This window comes from Nannobrachium achirus (assembly GCF_963921795.1).
Source record: "Nannobrachium achirus genome assembly, chromosome: 19".
NCBI classification, from domain to species: domain Eukaryota; kingdom Metazoa; phylum Chordata; class Actinopteri; order Myctophiformes; family Myctophidae; genus Nannobrachium; species Nannobrachium achirus.
Window position 1 is genome coordinate 4,224,558 of NC_137826.1, and position 21,843 is coordinate 4,246,400.

The following is a 21,843-nucleotide window of genomic DNA, read 5'->3' on the forward strand; positions in this document are numbered from 1 at the left end:
CGTGTCAGCCCTAACTGGTTATACAAACATAACTGACACAGGCGATCAACAATCAGACTGTGGATTACAGTAAAATTTGAATGACAGCAATCTGAGAGAGGTAAATGGATGAATGTGTATAAGAGAGATAGAGAAAGAGAGAGAGAGTTAGGACGACAGCTGGTAATCACATGCCATGCTACGCTACTGCTATAGATAGACTTTTCACTGCATACATCACTATTATAATTACTGCATGCCTCCTGGTGGGAATTTGTGCTCTGCTGATGAGAGCACCTTTCTATAGTTGCAGGGGAAAACTATTGCCTATCACAGTGGTTCTCAACCTTTTCAGGCTGTGACCCCCAAAATAATCATATTTTTACTGGGGATACCGATACCCCCACCCTGATGAGGCATTACATTTTCACGGTTCTATTGTGAAAATAGCAAATCTATATGCTCACGCAAGGCGTTGTGAGCATGTAGATCGGCTATTTTCATAAAGTCTGTCTCTAATATTGACAATTTGGCCAATGTTTCATTTGTCATTTTAGAGGTATTAAAAAGTCCTTAAATTGTCATTTTAGAAATGTGGATGTACCCTCTATACACTTAAACTTTGTTGGTTTGTTTACAGTTGAGAGAGAAAACAATGTTTTCTCTCTCAACTCTCACCGCGAGGCGTTGTGTGCTTGTAGATCTGCTGTTTTCACTACTTTTGTGCGACGGCCTTGTATGATGAAGCAGGGCTTTGCTTTGCGAAATAATTTACACATTTGAAACTTGGAGATACAAGGTTTCTGCCCGACAGTGACGATATATAACTATAACTCAAACAACTTCAATGTATGAATTTCACATGACTACTGGCAGACCATAAATATGACATTTTATGAAGGAAGCCACGAGCCATTTAAAATCTGCCCTCGTGACATAATTGGCCCTCGGGCCAGACTTTGGACGTGTCTGTAGATCTACATGCCCAGAATAGGGCCGCCAGGGTTCGAGTGATTAACACAATTATTCCCACTCTCCTATTTCCGACCTCTGCTCACATGAAAGTGAGTGTAAATGAACACATCCTGAACATACGTCTCTCTCTCTCTCACCCTGCATTTCTCTCTGCTCTTTTGTCTCCAGGTTATCCAGGGTATCCCTCTGCGGCTCCCACCTACACACCAGGTCTCTACCAGACTGGCTCCTCGGGATATCCCCCAGGTAAGTAAGAGCATGCACGCACACACACACACACACACACACACACACGCACACACACATGCATGCACGCACGCACACACACACATACACCATATGATTCACAGGTAGACGGGCGAGACAAAACTAAACAAAACATTTAAACCACTGGTTCCCATGCACTGGATGGCGGACACATTTTAGTGGGTCCCATAATTTTTTGTTTTTAATTATTGTTATTTCAAAACATTTTCAAAAAAAAAAATCCATGAATTAAAAGAAAATGCAAAGATTATTCTAAGTAATTTTATTAAAATAAAATAAAAATATAAGAAATTCCATAAATTAGAAAACAAATGTCCTAGGTGGTGAAAATAGCCGATCCCGCCACGTTGTGAGCTTGTAGATCCGCTGTTTTCACTAGTTTGGGTCTAATTTCTCTTTTGGGTCTCGAGCTAAAAGGTTTGGGAACCACTGATTTAAACCACGTGTACGGAGAGTTTTCTCTGTTTTGGAGGATAGGGAGGGATACTACGGATGGGAGACCATGGAAACAGAGGGGGAAGGACTGTGAACACACGCGGAATCGAACCGGGGACCTACATGTAGCGATTATGCGACTGCCGCTCCATCAGGGCTTGCGCTGGCGCGTCTTTCTTGTCTTCTGCTTCAGAAAAGATATTGTCAACTTTTAATTAAGTCCGGCAGTTATACCGTACTGCAGGGGTCTTCAATGTTTCCAGGCCAAGGACCCCTTAGTTGAGAGAGAGATGAAGCAGGGACCCCCACAACCTTTTCATAGATTCCATATAGTTTCATCGTTTGACAGCAGAATCGTCAGTGTATGTTGGATTCATGTCAATTTGTGTTTTTAGATATTTAACCACTTGAACTGTCAATACTTAATAAACTTGACCTTTCACTCTGTACTTAGTCTGCTCTTTTCCCCCTCTACACCAAAGTTCTTTGCCGAAAATAGCCGATCTACAAGCTCACAACGCCTCGCAGCGCGAGGCGTTGGGAGCTTGTAGATCTGCTATTTTTGGCTAAAGTTCTCAGAATATGGACGCTAAGGTTCAAGTGGTTAATATAAAAAAGGAGAAAAAAAAGTTTCTATCACTGGAGTAACTCTGAGGACCCCCTAGGGGTCCCGGACCCCCTTTTGAAGACCCATGCCGTACTGTATCTTTCCGGGTGATGTTACTTTCCCAGGTGTATGTATGTATGAATGTTGGGAGGAATACAGACTTGCACGCACATGAATGAGTACGCTCTCTCTATCTCTCTCTCTCTCTCTCTCTCTCTCTCTCTCTCTCTCTCTCTCTCTCACGGAGACACCCATGCAAGCCACTCGAGGAAATCCGATCCGAACGAACACTCAACATAAAGAGCGTCGTCTTTGTGTTGAAAGCCGCGTTCGGCCCCTCAGGCTACTGTAGATCTTCAAACACACAGACTGTCACTGTACATACTGTAACAGAATGTTCTTTACCGTTGTGGAAAGTACATTCACTAACTGTACTTAAGTACGACTTTGAGGTACTGTTGTTTACGTGAGTGTCTCCATTTATTTGGGTATTATTTATACTTCTACCCATTTAATCTCAGAGGCAAATATTGTGCTAAAAATAGAAATAGTTTCTATAGTTACTTTGCAGATTTGTATTATTAATATAAATAAAAACAATCCAATTCTGTACTTCAGCTATTTGAAAATAGCCGATCTACTGGCTCACAACCACTCACAATGCAACGGGTTGTGAGCTTGTACTGTAGATCTGCTATTTACAAAACAAGAATTGATACATTTCGAAGCCAACACTTTAGTACCTCTACTCAAGTGAAATAGTTAATATAGGACTCTTATATATATATAATATAGGCGTGCGTGCGTGCGTGCGTGCGTGCGTGCGTGCGTGCGTGCGTGCGTGCGTGCGTGCGTGCGTGCGTGCGTGTGTGCGCGTGCGCGCGTTTGAGCGCCGCGCGCATTTGTTCCTGAGTTCATGCGTGTCGTAGTACTTCCATCTCTGTGAGGAGCAGATAGAGAGGACGTTCAGGCTTGTCCTCTGGGTCAGGTTGAGGTTAGAGTAATGATTAAGGCTTGTCATGATGGATAGGCAGACTCCAAGGTCCTAAAGTTTAAAAGTTCAAAAGTGCAAGCGTGCAACGCGCGTGCGTGAATGTGCGTCCACATGCGTGTGTGTATGAGTGCATGTGCGCAAGTGTGTGTGCGTGTGTGTGCGTGCGCGCGTGTGTGTGTGTGTCTGTCTGTCTGTGGTTCTTTCAGTGTATTTTACCGCTATACAACATAATGGTTTCTTTTGAATTTTGCTTGTCTGATATCAGAAGCAGCTTTTCTCAGTGGTGTAAAGTTGATTTTTTTATTATTACAAAAATACATTAACCACTTCAGCCCCATACTATACCGGTACATTCCGGCCATACAAGCTCACAATGCGTTGCCCTGCGGCGCATTGTGAGCTTGCCTTGTAGATCTGCAATTTTCAAAATGTAGAAAACTTGAAATGGGACATTCTGACTGACACAATTTTACTTTTAAGCTAAAGAAATAACGGCACTAGCGGGAGGACAATCCACCGTGTTAGTTATAAGAGGGCCCACAAAATCTAGCAACAGGGGCAGCCGAAATCTAGCAACAAGGGCAGCTATATGAAAAAATCTACTAAAGCAGGTATGAAGGGGTATGATAAAAGGCAGATTTAACCCTATATGTGTTTTGGTCTGGATGCCTCCTTTAAAGGAGTAGTTCACCCCCAAAATGATTTTTTTTTTTCAAAATGTGATAACAATAAATTTACTTTTTTACTCAGGTACATTTTGAATTCCGGACTTTTACTTGCGACGGAGTATGTCTACCTTGCAGTATTGATACTTTTATTTAAATGTGAGTACTTGTTCCACCACTGTCTAATGGGTGAACACTGATGGAGTAGAATGATATGCACACGGATAGCCGTTCATTAGGTGTTCATGAACGTGGACGTGATGGTGAACTTTGGTCGTGCACGTCGTCGAGAGGCGAGAGGAGAAGTAGATTAGTTGTTGTGTTGTCATCGTCGCGTCCAATTTCACGACCAACGATTTAATTAAAGAAAGAAAGAAAGAAAGAAAGAAAGAAAGAAAGAATCAATCTTAATTACTTTTACACAATCAATATATCGTCACTGTCGGGCAGAAACCTTGTATCTCCAAGTTTCAAATTTGTACTTCTTTCGCGAAGTAAAGTCCTGCTTCATCAGACAAGGCCGTCACACAAAAGTAGTGAAAACAGCAGATCTACAAGCTCACAACGCCTCGCAGTGCGAGGCGTTGTGTGCTTGTAGATCGGCTGTTTTCACTAGTTAAGTAAAATTTTTAAATGATAAAGACGAACAGTTTTGGAAATACAAGGTTTCCACCCGACAACAACAATATATATTTAACCATCTTTCTGACAGTTTCAATTTGTTTGTGTTTGCAATAGTACAAATGATTGTATGTGTGTATGTCCACCTCACATTAGACCACTGAAGTCGTGCGTTGCTCCAGTGTGACAACAAGTCAGTGCTGTTCAACGTTCTTATTGCGTCAAGACTGTGCATGTTTTTCTGGATCAGTGGCGTCAGTTCAGAAAAAGCTAAGGTATGGCAAGATGACTGGTGTCTTGTACGCGCGCCTTCGCGCTCGTGCATGTTGCCATACCTTAGCAATATGCATAATACATTTATTTTAAGAAGTACATTTTATTTTTTCCACCCCTACGGTTTCTTGGGCTGGATATGGCAGCCTGGAACGGTTGTTCAAGTGCAGCTAAACTTGGCATGTTGGTAAACGTGCCACAATTAACAATAATGCATTGCACCTGTGCAGCTGACCTGCAGAACCTGGGAATATACCATTTTGTCAAGATGGGGAGAATACAAGTGTGGAGAATATAATTATAATACCTTGTTAAAGTGACCATTTTGTTATGTTTTAGTTTTGCATTTATTTGCAATTTAATAACAACATAATAACCAGCACAGATAGACAAAGAGACATTCATGGATTTATATTTAAAAGTAACTTTTATTTCCACCCCTGTGGACCCAGGGTTTGGCAGCTGCATACCCCTGCCATACCCAATTGATGCCCCTGTTCTGGATGCACCGTATTTCTCCTGTGTCATTCGGCAGCTCGTCCAGTGATCCGTGGGTCAGCGGTTTGGATCCCGGCTCCTCCTGTCCACATGTCGGGCAAGACACTGAACCCCACATTGCCTCCAATGAGTCAGGCGGTGTCAGGGACGTGCTGGGCCCCTGATTCAGCCCGGGAAAAAAGAGTTGTAGAGGCCCTCATTGCGTGCTATAGCGAGAGATCTCTCTCTATAGCGCTGCTGCTACTCAAAGATTTGCCATTTCAGATCATGACAAGTGACAAGCCAGTGGGCCAATTACTGTACAAGAGTTATATTTCGTCGTTGTCGGGTGAAAACCTTTGTTTTGTATTTATCATTTTAAAAATGATTTAAACTAGTGAAAACAGCCGATCTACAAGTGCAACGGCCTTATATGATGAAGCAGGGCTTTGCTTTGCGAAAAGATTTATAAATGTGAAACTTGGAGATACAAGGTTTCTGCCCGACAGTGACGATTTACTTTGTTGGCCGCCCAGCACCCACAATGGAACGAAGGCCGACATTTTATTTTTATTTTTGTCCTAATGGCCGGGCTGGACCGGCCGGGAATGAACCGGCCGTTTGGGAGTTGTCCCGCTTTTTCCAATGGCCAGCACATCCCTGAGTCGGGCGGTGTTAGCTTGCCACCATCGGTGTGTAATGTAAGAAGTGAGGAAGCTGGCGTTGACTGTTCGCCGCTTCACCTCCCAAAGTATGAATGAATGGACCGTTGTAAAGTGCTTCGAGTGCTTAGAAAAGGTGCTATCAGAATGCAATCCATTATATCTCTGGAGAAAACAACAGAAGAACATGGCGTCGCCGGTTCGATTCCCGATCCGGACGACCTTTGCCGCATGTCTCTCCCCATCTCTCCCCCCGTTTCCTGTTGGTCTACTGTACTATCCAATAAAGGCATAAAAGCCCAAAAACAAATCTTTTAAAAAAAAAGAAAACACGCAGATCCAGCAAGCTCACGATGCGTCGGGCCGCGCTTCTTCGCAAGCTTGTTAGATCTTTTTTATACTTTTGGTGTGAGATGCCATGAGGGCAACTACTATAAGTCCAAATTAAGCAATATTACACGATAGGGTGCAATATGGTCAATATCATCACACCTGCGTTGCCTCAGGAAGAGCCCTAAGGGCGAGTTCCGTTGGCAGTGCAGAAGTGATGATATTGACATATTGCACACCCTCGAGTGTACTATTGCGATTATACAACCGTTGCCCTTAAAACCTCAACATTTCATTGTAATTAAGATATTCTATAGAAATGTGTACTTTTGTAATGCCACGTTTAGCTACTATGTCCCTGAACTCCACATGGAAACTGCTAGCATAGCCGCTAGCATAGTGCTGGGACAGGCAGCCCCGGCAGCTTTTTTGGCGACCAGCGCAGCTGATATCTTTGTTTGATGAGACCGTTCCGTAATGCTGGTTATCATCACGGGTAGATAGCTATTTCAACCAATCAGATGAGTTTGTCGGAACTACCTGTTGTATAGTCTTGCGTAGCCAGACAACTATTCCACAATCTCCGAATGCTATATAGAGTCTGGAACGGCAGCTCCCGAACAGCGAGAAGTAGCCAGTGCTGCACTGAACTGTAGTACCATTGGCAACGTAACAGAAACACACTAGCTCAGACAAAGTCATTCGAGCGGCCTATTCTTGTTATGGGTGTATAGTTTAAGAAACCGTTTGAAAACATCATGGAGGTAACACCAATAACACCAGAGAAAGACGAAATAACTCCCCCAGAAATATTGAAAGGAGACATAACGCTTCCAGTAGGACATGTTATTGCTACTGCAAGGGAGCGGTTGCGTCACATCCGCTTTATCTCACACTCATCGTTTCTATTTCCGTTTGCCAGACTGTATGCCGGGAGCATTTGCCAAAAACGCGGAGGCAACAGTCAAGCCTCGCGAGACTACCTGTTGTATAATCAGGCGTAAAAACATGTGTTCATGTGTTTGTCTGTGTGTGTGTGCTTGTGAGTGCCTGCTTGTTTATATTTGCCCGTGTAACGTATATCTTCCTATGTTTGTGCGTGTGGTGCGCGTGTTTGTGCGTGCGTGCGTGCGTACTGTGCGCGTGTGTGCGTGGGACAGTGCTGCTGGTGAAGCAGGGCTGGCCACAGTCATCGATGGAGGTGTCGGGGGCCCAAGAGGGCTCCTATGACCTGGCCCTGGACGGGGGCACCGAGGCCCGACAGTACCAGGCCTCGGCCGCAACCTTCAGTAAATATCTACCTACTTATTTACATGTGCACACACACACACACACACACACGCACGCACGCACGCACACGCACACACACACACACACACACACACACACTACTCATTACATGCAGTAGGGCATTCACCAGATATTCGAATATTAGAATATCAAAGTCACTATTCGATGTTGTTCACCGAAGTCGAATATTCGCTTATTTTCATTTTTTTTTTTTTATTGTTTTCTCTTTAAAATAATATATAGTTTATAAAGCTTGGCTAGATAGGAAGTCATAAGAAGAATGAGTTGTCAATGCCCCTGGTGGATGAATTTGTTAATGCTCTATACCAGGGGTTCTCAAACCTTTTTAGGCTGTGACCCCCAAAATAAACATATTTGAACTGGGGATCCCCACCCTGACAAACACTTGGAATTGTAGGTATTACATTTAATGTGACTCGGTTCCGCAGATAAATATTGTGAAAATAGCAGATCTATATGCTCACAACGCCTCGCAACGCGAGGCGTTGTGAGCATGTAGATCGGCTATTTTCACAATGTTCGCCTCTTGCTTACTTAATATTTGACAGTTTGGCCAGTCCTGTTGAGTATTAGACTATTCGAATACTTTGAGGTCGAATAATTCGAATACTAAAAATCACAATTCGTGAATGCCCTAACATGCAGCGCAATACATTTTTACTTTAGCTCTAGCTCTGGTCCTTAGCGTTAGAAGGAGTTCAATCTCCTTAAGGGCAACTTAGTTTTTTTACAAGGGTTCATTGTTTTCATGTACTGCTTTCTATTTGGCGATTTTAGCAACTTAGATTTCATTGGGTGGGGGGCATGCATACAAGTGACTAAATATCTTCTTCTTTATTACTATTTACAGTTACACTACTAGCCCCCATAAGTCACATCATTGTCAAATGGCTAAAATCTTTTCTTTTCTCTAATTACTAATCTAAAATGTGAACCCCTGTTGTAAAAAAACAAAGCTGTCCTTTAACGCTATGTCAGTGATGCCTGGTGCGCCCGCAGGAAAGGCTGCGCACCCTCTCATCTGTTGTAAAAAATAAAAGAATACAGTTTTGCTACTCATCAAAACAAAGGTGGCTGTTGGGAGTTTTGAGAGCCTATTGAAACTAAGCACTCTGGGCCCCCCACCACACGTCTAAAATATTTTTTAGGGCGAAAGGAAAATTATCTACCGGGCGGAGAGACACCCTTGGTTGAAGACTTGGAAGTTGAAGCTTCCAACGTCCCAGAGCCGAATAACAACCAACGAGACTAATGCTACTGTTAATGCGGTCCTCTGACCCGCGCGGCAGTAGTGAGTTGGCGCCGTGATGGCGATAGCGAAGACGGAAAAACTAGAGGAAGCAGTGTCTCCATCCGGTGGATTATTTTTCATATCGCCCTAGAAATGTATTCTAGAGGTGTGGTGGGGGGCCCAGAGTGCTTCCACTAAGTAGAGTATGCTTTCAAATCCCAACAACAGCAACCTTTGTAGCTAAAAGCGAAACTTTTATTTTATTTTTCTATAACAGACGAGAGGGTGCGCAGCCTTTCCTGCAGGCGCACCGGATCATCACTGACATAGTGCTAAGGAGAACACCTTCTAATGCTATGGACCAGAGCTACTTTAGCAGTGTACACACACACACACACACACACACACACACACACACACACACACACACACACACACACACACACACACACACACGCACACGCACGCACTACACATGCACTGTTAAACAGACTCTGAAACTGTGTGTGCATGTGCCAGCAGTGCATAAGGCATGCGCGCAGGCGATGTTTTTTTTGCACATCCGCGCTGAAACAATCTGTGCGCAAACGTAAAGAAAACTGCTCTGCTAGAATGGGTGTTGGGTGACTTATGATATCAATAAAACTTGCTCAGTCTTGCAAATATGAATGCAAATCCACATTCAGAGAAACGGCTAGAACTGAGAGAGAGAGATGGAGTGGGAGAGTGGCAGCCTGGTCATGCAGTCTCACAGCCAATCAGGGACGTGCTGGGCCCCTGATTCAGCCCGGGAAAAAGAGTTGGAGAGGCCCTAATTTTTATTTTATTTTATTTTATTTTTTTAGTTATATTTTGTCGTTGTCGGGTGGAAACCTTGTATGTCCAAAACCGTTTGTTTTGTATTTTTATCATTTTAAAAATGATTTAAACTACTTTTGTGCGACGGCCTTGTATGGTGAAGCAGGGAAAAAATGTATACATTTGAAACTTGGAGATACGAGGTGTCTGCCCGACAGTGACGATTTACTTTGTTGGCCGCACAGCCCCCAAAATGGAACGAAGGCCGACATTTTATTTTTAAAAAAATATTTTTTTCCCCTAATGGCCGGCCTGGAACGGCCGGGAATGAACCGGCCGTTCGGGAGTTGTCCCGCTTTTCCCAATGGCCAGCACGTCCCTGCAGCCAATTCTCAACACAAAAGAGAACCCACGCACCAACATTGTCAATTGATAACACAAAAGAGAGGAAGCGCTGCCTGGGTTCAATCACAGTGGCTCAAAACAGGTGCTCTTCAGTGGAACAGGTATATAATCATAGAAGCAAAGGAGCCCAAAGTTGCTTGTGATGAGCAGGCAAGTGCGCAGATAGACATAGCCCTATTTCATCCGTCTGTAAAAAGTGCCCTCTCCAGACCATGAATGCAGTTTTTGCTATGGTGAAAGAAATGCAAATGCCCCTCTTTCCCTGCCATACCTGAAGGCAGCATTCAAGAGAATTGACTTGTCCAAACTCTCCTGAACTTGAATGCAGCATCTTATAAGTAAAGAATTGCCTTCACTGTGTAGAAATCCATGCCGTTATTGCCACATCTCAAGTCCCTTTTAGAAATGTCAGCCCCTGCCTCTCTAACATTCTCTGCACGTCCCTGTTGTCAATTGATGCTATATGTGAATGTCAAATGAATATAGCACACAAATAAAAAAAAGAATGCTAATGCTAAAAACAATACATCGTCAGAGATGGCATTTGGCAACACTTTGCCAGCCGTTTCCCCACACATTCTCGCTCAAGTACGACAATCTCTCCAGGTTCCACGGTCCTGTTTGCACAGCCAACCACATACGTCCCACTAACAGGCAACAGAGCCAGTGTTAATTTTGTCGACTAAGACTAAGACTAAAAGACTACAAGATTTTGATATTTTGTCGATAAGACTAGACTAGACTAAAACAGTTTCAAAAGACTAAGACTAAGACTAAGATTGTTATTTGTGTTATTCAAAAGACTAAGACTAAGACTAAATCTAAGTCTAAGACTAATGGCTGCAAAAATTGACATTGGTATGTAACTGCAATGAAATTAAAGCCAAATACATCTTTTATGTATGGTTTATTTTGACCAAGTGACAGGCAGTAGAAGACAATGACTAATTCAGAGTTATGTGGTTATATTAGGCTAAAAAAAAGTATCCTAAAAGACGAAGACTAAAAGTCTGAGACTAATCCCAAAAGACTAAACCCTAAGACTAAAATGTTTTGATATTTAGTTGACTAAGAATAGACTAGACAAAAACAATTTCAGAAGACTAAGACAGGACTAAGACTAAATGGTGTGTTATTCAAAAGACTAAGACTAAATCAAAATTTGCTGAAAGAATTAACACTGAACAGAGCTCCACCTCTCTCTCTCTCTCTGCGGAACAGCCTGATAATCATGCACAGGGTTTACAAACTGGCTGAGAGAGAAGCCTGGCAGCGAGCCTTCTTGGAGAAAGGTTAGCAAAGGGTTCATGGGAAATATCAAGGGAATAAAGGACTAAGAGAAAAGGCTGGGTTTGGTTTGGCGAAAGGTCTTGGTTAGCCGGGATATAAGAGCAATGTTTGTTGAGTGCTTTGGTCTTGCTTTGCGCTGTGGCAATATACTACTACTACTACACGCTTGTGGATGCATTTGTCTTGCCCCATACCTGAGTTAGAAGAATTCAAAAAACATGTTTGATGCATGCGATTTGAGTGAATTAATAATGAATACGTGTAGCGCTGTGTGTGTGTGTGTGTGTGCGCGTGTCGCCGAGCGTCTGTGTGTGTTGGTGCACTTTGTCTTTGACTGCTTAACCCCTCTCTGGCCACACAATATAGCTTTTCCACAAGGGGGCGCTGTGGTTATGGTTGACGTTAGGGATGGGACGATAAGCGATATTATCGTTTATCGTGATAAAAAAAACACTCACGATAATCGTATCGTGGAGATTTCATTTGTCGTGAAATCGTCCTCCGTCATGCACTGGGATCAATTCACATTTTATTTGCCGAGCTGCATATCCGGGCATTTAAACCCTCTATTGGTAAAACATACTTATAATATACGTACTTGATACAGTCTTTTTTTTCACTCTCTATCAAATGTCTTTGCCAAAAAAATTGCCGATCTACAAGCTTGCGTTGTGAGCTTGTAGATCATCTATTTTTTGGCAAATGTTCCGCCCAGAATAATGGTTTTGATTATCGTGATAATATCGTCTTTTGTCACAATTGTTATATGACATTTTCATCGTCCCGTCCCTAGTTGACGTCATGGTAGAGTAAACAGCTATTTGCTTGAGTTGACGAAAAAAGCAATCTTGTTTTGTGCGATTTAGCAGAGCAATTCTTAAATGAGCGATACGTTGTTTCTTTTTTTCTTTTTTTTTTTCGTTTACGCTGCTGTTTTACCAGTCACTGACGTTACCCATTATTGGCCCGGAAATGTGGGAAAAGCTCTATGCATTTCAACCATGAACAAATGCATCTGCTTCTTTTCTTCAGTTGTATCTTTTAGTGCTTCTCACACCTCACAAAGCCTTCTTCAACACCTTGCATGTTGTGTAGGAGACAATTTACCCCAAATGCTTCATTTAAAGACAGGGCAACAGAGAAGCTAACTTCAGCTACTGACATGCTCGTCCATGTCAAGACAACGATATCAGTTAAATATTGTTATATCTGGAAATGACTTTGAACGAGGAAAGTTCTCCATAACTGCTGAAAAAGCAGCTCGTATGACGACTCAGTGGAGGCAGTTTATAGGTCATATGATATTGGCGTATCAACATACTTTGTAAATGTCTCACATTCAAAATAAGCCGTACTTGCACCGCTCTGGAAGTCTTTCTACTAATGAATAAGAAATGAAATGCATATAATGATGATATAGGTAAGATGAGTATTGTTGTAGAGCTTGGGTTAATTTACCAGGGTGGACTTTTTCCACACTTTTTGTGTTTCCTCGTAAATGTAATCCCTACTTGATCACACTACGGGACTCCCTTTTTTCAGGTCTTTCAGTCCGAGTGTATCAACAAAGCACCTCGGTTAAGGCAAGACCTGCCCGTGGAAGCTTGTGATTGGCTGCACAGAGGTGCCGAAAGTCGGGGGAATATTTACTATTTTGGCCCCCTAGTTTACAACTTCTAACGGCGGTTTACACCTTCGCACCGCTCGACACGGCGACTCGCTCGCTACCGCTCACTCGGTGGTGTCTCACGTGGATCAAGGTGGCCTGAGAGGGCCAACTCGTCTCCAACCTTAACCAAGGTCCTTTTTTGATACACTCGGACTGAAAGACCTGCAAAAAAAGGACTCCCATCACACTACAACGTCACACAAAAGTGTCAAAGGTAGCACATCTATCGAGCTTGTCGATACTGTTGCTACTTTCGCTATTTTATCATTTGAATCCTAAAAAGTAACCGTTTTGGACATATGAGGTTTCCACCCGATAGAGACAATATTTATTTTTATGAGAATTTATTTACTTGTTGATGAGAAAGCCAAATTATGTTTTTCACATAGTTAAAATTGTCTGTTGCCCTGGTTTTAAAGGTTTCTGTGCATAGCCATGATAAATACATGTTTATGCAGTGATGTTTTGTATTTATGTATTCATAAATGCTATTAGTCTTCAATAGCTGCTGGGACATATTAGGCATTTAACTGATGAATATGGGCACTTCACATGGTTGAAATGGTATCTGTACAGGAAGTGGATTTTATTCTGTCTAATTTAATTACAACTTTTTTTTCACCGACATAAAAGTATTACAATATATCTTATCTTCAAAGTGAATTAACCCCAGCCCTCAATGAGACAGTAACAAATGATCTGAAAATTGAATCTTGCTCTCTCCCTCTCTCTCTCTCTCTCTCTCTCTCTCTCTCTCTCTCTCTCTCTCTCTCTCTCTCTGTGTCTCTCTCTGTCTCTCTCAATTTTCAATTCAACTCAAAGGGCTTTATTGGCATGAGAAAACATACATTTACATTGCCAAAGCAGAAAATGTACACAATAAAATACAATCAGAATAAAAATACAGAATATGTACAATTGAAAGGAGTAAAAACAGTTTTCATATATCAAGGTTACAACCACCCTAAAGGCTATTAAGTCTTTAGGGTGGTTGGGTTCCATTTGTTATCCTTCTCCTATCACAGCAGCTCACGAATCTTGCTGCTGTATTTGCACATTGTTGTACTTCACCCAGCAGATATGGCAGTTTTTTTATCTCTGTCCCTCTCTCCCTGTCTCTCTGTCTTGCTAGGATACACAGCTGGGACTCCGTACAAGGTGCCCCCCACCCAGTCGAACGGGGCCCCCCCTCCCTACTCCCCGTCCCCCTCCCCCTACCCCACGGCCATGTACCCCATCAGAGGCGTCTACCCTCAGCAGAACCTTTACGCTCATCAGGTAAAACCGCAACCCCGTGATTGTTTCTGCTGCCGTGCCCCGAATCCGCCGGGTATTAAACCATTAAGACCTCAATTTTAACAGCTTTAACCATTATTTTATACTTTGGCTATTAAAAAACGAGCTTGTAGATCTGCTATTTTTTTAAAGATCTTGAAAATGTATGCATATGCAATTTATGCATTATGCTTTGAATATATATTTTTCAAAGCAAACTTTTGTAACTCAAATCTCTGCTTCTAGGGGTCCCTATAGGGGACAACATACTGTATTTTGAGATAGGTGTCCGCAGCCAAATACATATAGTTTTGGGGGTCCTTGACATGAAAAGGTTTGAGAACCACTGATTTAGAAGAAGGATTTAGAATCGGGTCAAAAATATTCTTTTTTCTTCTTCTTTGTTTGTTTGTTTGTTTATTTATATTTTGTTTGTTTGTCTGTGTTCTTATTATTTACTACATATTGTTACCTGCATGTTGTATGCACTCTTTAATACAAAAGATCGAAGACTTGCAGAAATGTAAAAAATAGCAGATATACAAGCTCACAGTGCGGCACTTTGTGCCGCACTGTGAGCTTGTATATCTGCTATTTTTCAATAGTTAAAGCATCAAATAATGGTTAAAGTGGTTCCAAGTCTGACGCGACACAGACACAGGTCTGAATGGCTTAAACCATTACGTCTTTGCATTCAGCAGAGACCTTGTTTTACTGACAGCCCTAACATTGCCCTGTGACAGAAAACTAAATGAATTTCCTCTTCCCTTTTACGCGCCGTCTCTCTCCCGTGGCTGCTGCTGCTGCTGTCCTGACACCATCCAGGGAGCTTACTACACGCAGCCGGTGTACGCGCAGCCTCACGTCATCCACCACACCACGGTGGTGCAGCCCAACAGCATCCCCGCCACCCTCTACCCCACCTCCATGCCTCCCCGCTCCAGCGCCATGGCCATGGGGATGGTGACCGGCACCACCATGGCCATGTCCGCCGGTGAGGACACAGCTAGCATAATCACCACATCATGCAGTGCAGTGTTTAGTTTTTGACAGCAAAGTTTGATTTAGTTTTAGTCGTGGTCTTTTGAATAAAATGTCATTTAGTTTTAGTCATAATTTAGTCACCTGAAAGGTTTTAGTTTTCGTCGCATTTTAGTCAACTAAATATCATAAGATTTTAGGCGACTAAATCTACAGTTGATTTAGTCAACTGAAATGTATTTTGGCAGGCCTTGATGGCATCGTAATCACTGATTTTACATTTGGTTGCGTGCTGAAAATAGCCGACCTACAAGTTGTGAGCTTGTAGTTCTGCTATTTTCAGCACGTAACACCTGAGAGCAACCAAACATAAAATGACTCTCTTTACTAGTCCCTCCCTAACGTTTTAGTCTAGTTTAAAAAAAAATGACGAAATTTTCAATATATTTAGTCTTAGTTTTAGTCATCACAGCGTACTTTTTTATTTTGTTTTTATTTAGTTTTCGTCAGTGGAAAAAACGCAGTCGACAAACATTTTTCGGCATAGTTTTAGTCGACGAAATCAACACTGATGCAGTGGTGTTTGATTGATTGATTGGGGAATTCATTAGAAGTTTGCAATAGGAAAAAGTACAGTTTCATGACGGTACAAATCAATGGTACGAGGTCAACTAAAAGGAGATCCTAGTAAGCTTTTCGGCTTATTTACACAGGAACCACTTTATGTACAGTGTCTCATATTACATTGAAAGACAGACGGATAGAACACAGACGGTACTTTAGGATAGACAGTAATAGGATATCATCAATAAAAGAGAAATAAAAGAGAAAAAAGCTTTCAAAAGGAAGAAAAAATTCAAAGAAAAGGAAGATATTTACAGTGGGAAAGGGGAGGTAATTATATGGGCTTAGTCTATTGCAAGTTTCCAGTAGCAGCCGTCTGTAGGTGACTTTTCAGACCGATTTTGAAGGAGGTTAGGGATTTGCTCTCCTTTAGGGCTTGCGGTAGGGCATTCCATATGCTAGTGGTATAGCAGCAGTGTAAGGGTACAGTCTCACCAAACTATGTACCTATGAGAGTGGATTCCCGATTCCGCCAATGCTTTTCAATGGGAATGAAGCGGTTTCCCTGCCGGTAGCGGATTTCGGCAAAAAAAAGGCTCCATCCTTATTGAAATGCATTGGTGGAATGGGGAATCCACTCTCATAGGTACTTTGTTGTGACCACAGCCTAAAGTGACTTAAGATTTACTTAAGTACTGGACTTGAGTAGACTATTTGAGGTGTTTGTACTTTACTTGAGTATTTCCAATTTCCAAAGCTTTTACTTCGACTCCACGACATCTCAGATCGAAATACTGTACTTTTACTCCACTACAATTATTTGAAAACTTTAGTTGCTATTTTTTAAGTTTTAAGCTTGTGGATCTGCTATTTTTTAATTTGAATCCTGAAAAGTAACAGTGTTGGACATATGAGGTTTTCACCCGACGGAGAGGATGCAATTCTGTCTGTCGTTTGGGCTTAAAGAAACATTGCACAGGGCAAATATGACAAATAACTTAATATACACAGAAATTACTGACATATTTAATCATTTTATACTATAAAATACATGACGGGCGGATTGTATCTCCATATCTCAATTTCTATGTTTTCACGTACATGAATGCCCTAATTCATCATGTAAGATTACATTTTTGATTGCTTGAATTCTTTACAGTCAGAAGTTACAATAGGTATGGTACAATAAGGTACAATCAGACATTTAGGCTAAAAGGGGACTTGTGTCCATTGTGGTCCTATATATATATTCATTATGCATCAACATAGCTTAAATTCAACAACTGTCACACAAAAGTGAAAATATTTTCACAAGGAACAGCTCTAGCAGTGATTTTCTACCATTTTAATTTCAACGACCCCCAGTTTGACATGAATTATAGGCTACAGTACAGACCCCCATTTAATGGCATTTCTATCTATGAGCCCCTTATTTATGTTGTAAAATCAAAGTTACTTTAACTCTGAGAGTATACAAATGGACCCGGCCGATTTGGTTCCATTTCTACACTCTCAGAGTTACACACCCATAAAGGGTCCATTTGGTTCCTAACTATCATTTAACTGGGGACCCCCTGGAACTCCCTCAAGGACCCCTGGGGGTCCCCGGACCACACTTTGTGAACGAATGATATAGGCCAGGGGTCTTCAACAGGGGGTCCGGGACCCCTAGGGGGTCCTCAGAGTTACTACAAGGGGTCCTTCAAATCTTTGTGTGATAGAAACCTTTTTTTGCCTTTTTTATATTAACCACTTGAACCCTAACGTCCATATTCTGAGAACTTTAGCCAAAAATAGCAGATCTACAAGCTCTGTAGATCGGCTATTATTGGCAAAGGTTTGGAGTAGAGGGGGAAAAGAGCACACCAAGTACAGGGTGAAAGGTCAAGTTTTTTAAGTATTGACAGTTCAAGTGGTTAAATATTTGAAAACACAAATTGACATGAATCCAAAATACACTGATTATTGTGCTGTCAAACAATGAAACTATATGGAATCTACGAAAAGGTTGTGGGGGGTCCCTGCTTCATCTCTCTCTCTCAACTAAGGGGTCCTTGGCCTGAAAACGTTGAAGATCCCTGATATCAAGCATCTATACTGGAGCAATTGGTGGCAAACCTAAACCAGAATGTTTAGCTACATATTCTCACAAACACCTCTCACAAACATAGCCACCACATCGAACAAACGTGAAAATTTACAACTGTCCACATTTTAAACATGCCACTCTTTGAACCGCATTTATTTCAATTTAACAACATCTCGCCTCACGCAGAGCAGCCAGTCCTGACATAGTATTCTGAACATTCTGGCCAGTGCTGAAACGTCAAAATGATCATCAGAGTATCAAGTTACAGAGGGAGGGGGGGGGGAGGGAGGGAGGGGGGAGAGGAGCTGAGCAGAGTAGAGTATCGAATTGTGTGTGTGTGTGTGTGTGTGTGTGTGTGTGTGTGTGTGTGTGTGCGTGCGTGCGTGCGTGCGCGTGTGTGTGTGCGCAAGCGTTTTTTTTTTCCCAAAACATTTTTTTTTTCAATTTTTTTTTTCATTTTTTTTTTCAAAAAATTTTTTTTTCAAAAATGTTTTTTTTCAAAAAAAAAATAAAAAAAAATTCAATTTTTTTTTTTCAAAAAATTTTTTTTTTCAAAAAACTTTTTTTTTCTCAATTTTTTTTTTCTCAAAAAACTTATTTTTCTCAAAAAAAAATTTTTTCTCAAAATTTTTTTTTTCTCAAAAAAAGAATTACCCATATTTGGCCATTACACACACCACACTGCCGCAACATGGCGGTGAAGGCCGCACAGCGGCCTGAACTCTAGACTTTTGCGGCCCGAAGGGCCGCAAACTTCTAGTAGGCTATATTTTGCAACATGACTGTGTTATTTCCATGTGGGTGACCCTGTCCTTTGTCTCTCTGTGTGTGTGTGTTTGCGCCCGCGGCCTCCCAGGCACCTTGCTGACCACGCCACAGCACACCCAGCACATGGGAGCCCCCCAGATGAGTGTACCCACATACCGGCCCCAGGGGACCCCTGGATATAGTTATGTGTCCCCTCACTGGTAGAGCCGTCACCTGTGGAGCCCACTGGCAGAGCCAGTCTAATGTAAGTTGACTTTCAAATAAAAAGAAAAAAAAGTTGCAATAGAATCAGTAATCACAGTTTACAGTTTACAGTTTAGGCATTTAGCAGACGCTTTTAATCCAAAGCGACTTACAATAAGCAGATAAAACATCACAATAATAAACAAGATAATATGTCAGTACATCAACAGCAATATAACAAATGCAAATGGATATCTATCTAGAAAAAAAGAAAAAAAAAAACACAATATAATCAAAGTTCTAAAAACCTAAATAACGAATGCTAACTAGCTTCAATATGGTCATTGATTTTCTGTAGTGCTAAGGGTTTAGGTGGAGTCTGAAAAGGTGAGTCTTCAGTCCACGGCGAAAGCTAGCGAGTGAGTCCGTTGTTCTAAGTGCGACAGGGAGTTTCACAACTTGGGAGCCAGGAGGGCAAACTGTCTCGGACGAGTGGATTTTTGCCCTGGAGTTTTTAGCGAGGGTTCTGTCAGCATCCCTGTGTTGGCTGATCTAAGTGAACGGGTGGGAGTGTAGGGGTTGGTTGATCAGGTTTTGGAGGTATGGAGGAGCCATACCTTTGGCTGCTTTGAAGGTCAGCATCAGTGTTTTGTATTCAGTGCGGGCCGCAACCGGGAGCCAGTGGAGGCTGCGGAGAAGGGGAGAGACATGTGAGAACCAGGCCCCTTTTGCACTGGGGTTGAACCGGTTCAGTTATTTTTTCCCCCCGCCTAATATTGAACCAGTTCAGAGTGTTTCCACTGAAAATGAATTGGTTCAGAACTCTAAAAGTTTGTTCAGAACTGGAAGTTTCCAAGAAACTGGAACCGAACCGGTTCACCTACTGAGGTGTTGTTGGGGGCGTGAATTGCCCACTTGCCCACCACAGTCATCTTTTGTCAAGCAATGAGCGATTTATCACTGCAGCTCTAAACAGACATTTGCATGCACATTGTGATGCTCCAGATTGTGATGTTTGGAGGTGTTGGGGGAAGGTGACTTGCTGCCAGGGTACCCGTCCATCTATGAAAATAGCACATATACAAGCTGAGCTTGTAGATCGGCTATTTTTTATTATCGTCTTATATTGTTTGCCAATTTGCCTCAATAGTCCGATGTTCCATTAGTTAGTCACCAGTGTCGGCAGTTTAGCATTCACCAGCCGTGGACTAATGGGACTTACGGGTTCTGTCTCCCTATTTTATTTGTTTGCATTATATATTTTTGCATTCTTTGTATATATTATATACAAAATTAAAATAATCATATTTTAACTGGGGACCCCCCCAACATGACGAGCACTAAGAGTTGTGGCATTACATTTTGTATAAATAACCGATCTACATGCTCACAATGCCTCGCGTTGTGAGGTGTTGTGAGCAATAGTGTGTTCTAGAATTTATATCATATAATCTATGATCCGCGACTATTCGTGTGGCCAGCGCATACGCCAGTGCATAATGCCTATAAGATACGCTACTTTGAAGGGCAGACTCTTTAAAAAAAAAAAAAAAAAATCTTCACAGCATACGGTGTATACCCGTGTGACAGGTAGAACACAGCACTGGTTGTGAGCATTTAGATCGTCTATTTTCACAATTTCTGCCTATTTGACAATTTGGCCAATGTTTAATTTGACATTTTAGAGGTATTACAAAAGTCCTTAAATTGTCACATTAGACACATCAGTTAAACATGTTTGTTTGTTTACTGTTGAATGAGAAAACAATGTTGCACATTAAGTTAATCATCTGGGGACCCCCCAAAATCATTTTGGCCCCCTGCCTCGTTAGAAACACTGTCCTAAACTCATCTTCCTTTCCTTTGGTTCCCATCTCTCTCTCTCTCTCTCTCTCTCTCTCTCTCTCTCTCTCTCTCTCTCTCTCTGTGCTCTCTCAGATCCAGAGTCAGAACATCGCTCAAAAACAACGCAAGTCTTACATTGGTGGTGGACACAGGAGTCAAGAACGCACACTAAAGTGCAAGGGTCACTTTATGCATCCTTTGTCATTCGGAAAAGCTGCTTTTCCCCCTTTTCCCCCCCTTCTTCTTCTTCTTCCTCTTCCTACCAGATGTTTGGTTTGTTTGGTTTCTTTCCTCTCTCTCTGTTCTTCAACCATTTTTTTGTTTTGTTTTCTCTGACACTCTTGACACACTGACCAACCGTGTAGTACATTTCGTGTATATTTTGGCTTTTTAATACGTTGCGTGTTTGTACATATATATTTTTTTGGGGGGTTCTGAAGGCTGGCACGGAGGCGCTCAGCCGGTGACTTCAGCGGTGTGAATGTACATGAATTTGTATGCTGCCAAATTTTTATAATGTTTCAATTTTATTTTTATTTTATTTTGTAAGTTTCGTTTTTGTTTTTGTGGGTGGGAGGGAGGGGGCGGGTTATTTTCCTGTAAATTTCAGACAGGGTATCAGTTACTTTGCGGTCATCCATTGGGGCGGGGGGGGGGGGGGACAGCGCCTGTGCAGGTGGTCTGACCCTTTTTTTGATTTGCCTTTTCCTGGGGGGAATAACGGGGGTCGCATTCAAGCTCTGTTTAACACGTTCGTCTTCCAGCTTGTAGCAGCAGCAGCAGCGCATTAACTTGTGAGAACAGATCCACTCCATTATAGAGTCTCGACGTGGAGAAGCTTCACAGGAATAATACCTTAACCGTATATTATACAAACCATGTAGAGGCGTTTCCAGTATATTTAGTGAAGACCACAACGGACAACTTTATACATTTAATAAGAGTATTATAAGACAACTTACTATAGCTAATATATGCAAATGTATGAGTTATGTCGTCATAGGTGTGTACTGATGTATACGGCGGGGCAGAGGTGTGTTGAGGACCATTTTGTTGCACGTTTGCGCGAAGCTCACCGAACATTCAAAGCGAGAGAGGGGAGAATCATTGTTTCGGCACAACAAGGCGTTCACTTCTTACGCGGCGTTC

At 42.0% G+C, this 21,843-nt stretch overlaps 1 protein-coding gene across 2 annotated transcripts in view; it reads left to right on the plus strand.

Annotated features, from left to right (window-relative positions):
• The window catches only part of LOC308304329 (protein FAM168A-like), a 73,234-nt gene extending 52,023 nt beyond the window's left edge, over positions 1 to 21,211 (plus strand). Inside the window, exons 3-8 of one of the 2 annotated variants that reach the window (XM_080748911.1) lie at positions 1,123 to 1,200; positions 7,446 to 7,574; positions 14,122 to 14,267; positions 15,090 to 15,258; positions 18,755 to 18,910; positions 20,788 to 21,211. In XM_080748911.1, the coding sequence (XP_080605037.1) occupies positions 1,123 to 1,200; positions 7,446 to 7,574; positions 14,122 to 14,267; positions 15,090 to 15,258; positions 18,755 to 18,870 (638 nt within the window). In that variant the 3' untranslated portion in view covers positions 18,871 to 18,910; positions 20,788 to 21,211. The remainder of the gene's footprint in view (positions 1 to 1,122; positions 1,201 to 7,445; positions 7,575 to 14,121; positions 14,268 to 15,089; positions 15,259 to 18,754; positions 18,911 to 20,787) is intronic. The other variant, XM_080748912.1, reaches the window with a different exon arrangement.
• Positions 21,212 to 21,843: the final 632 nt, after the last annotated feature.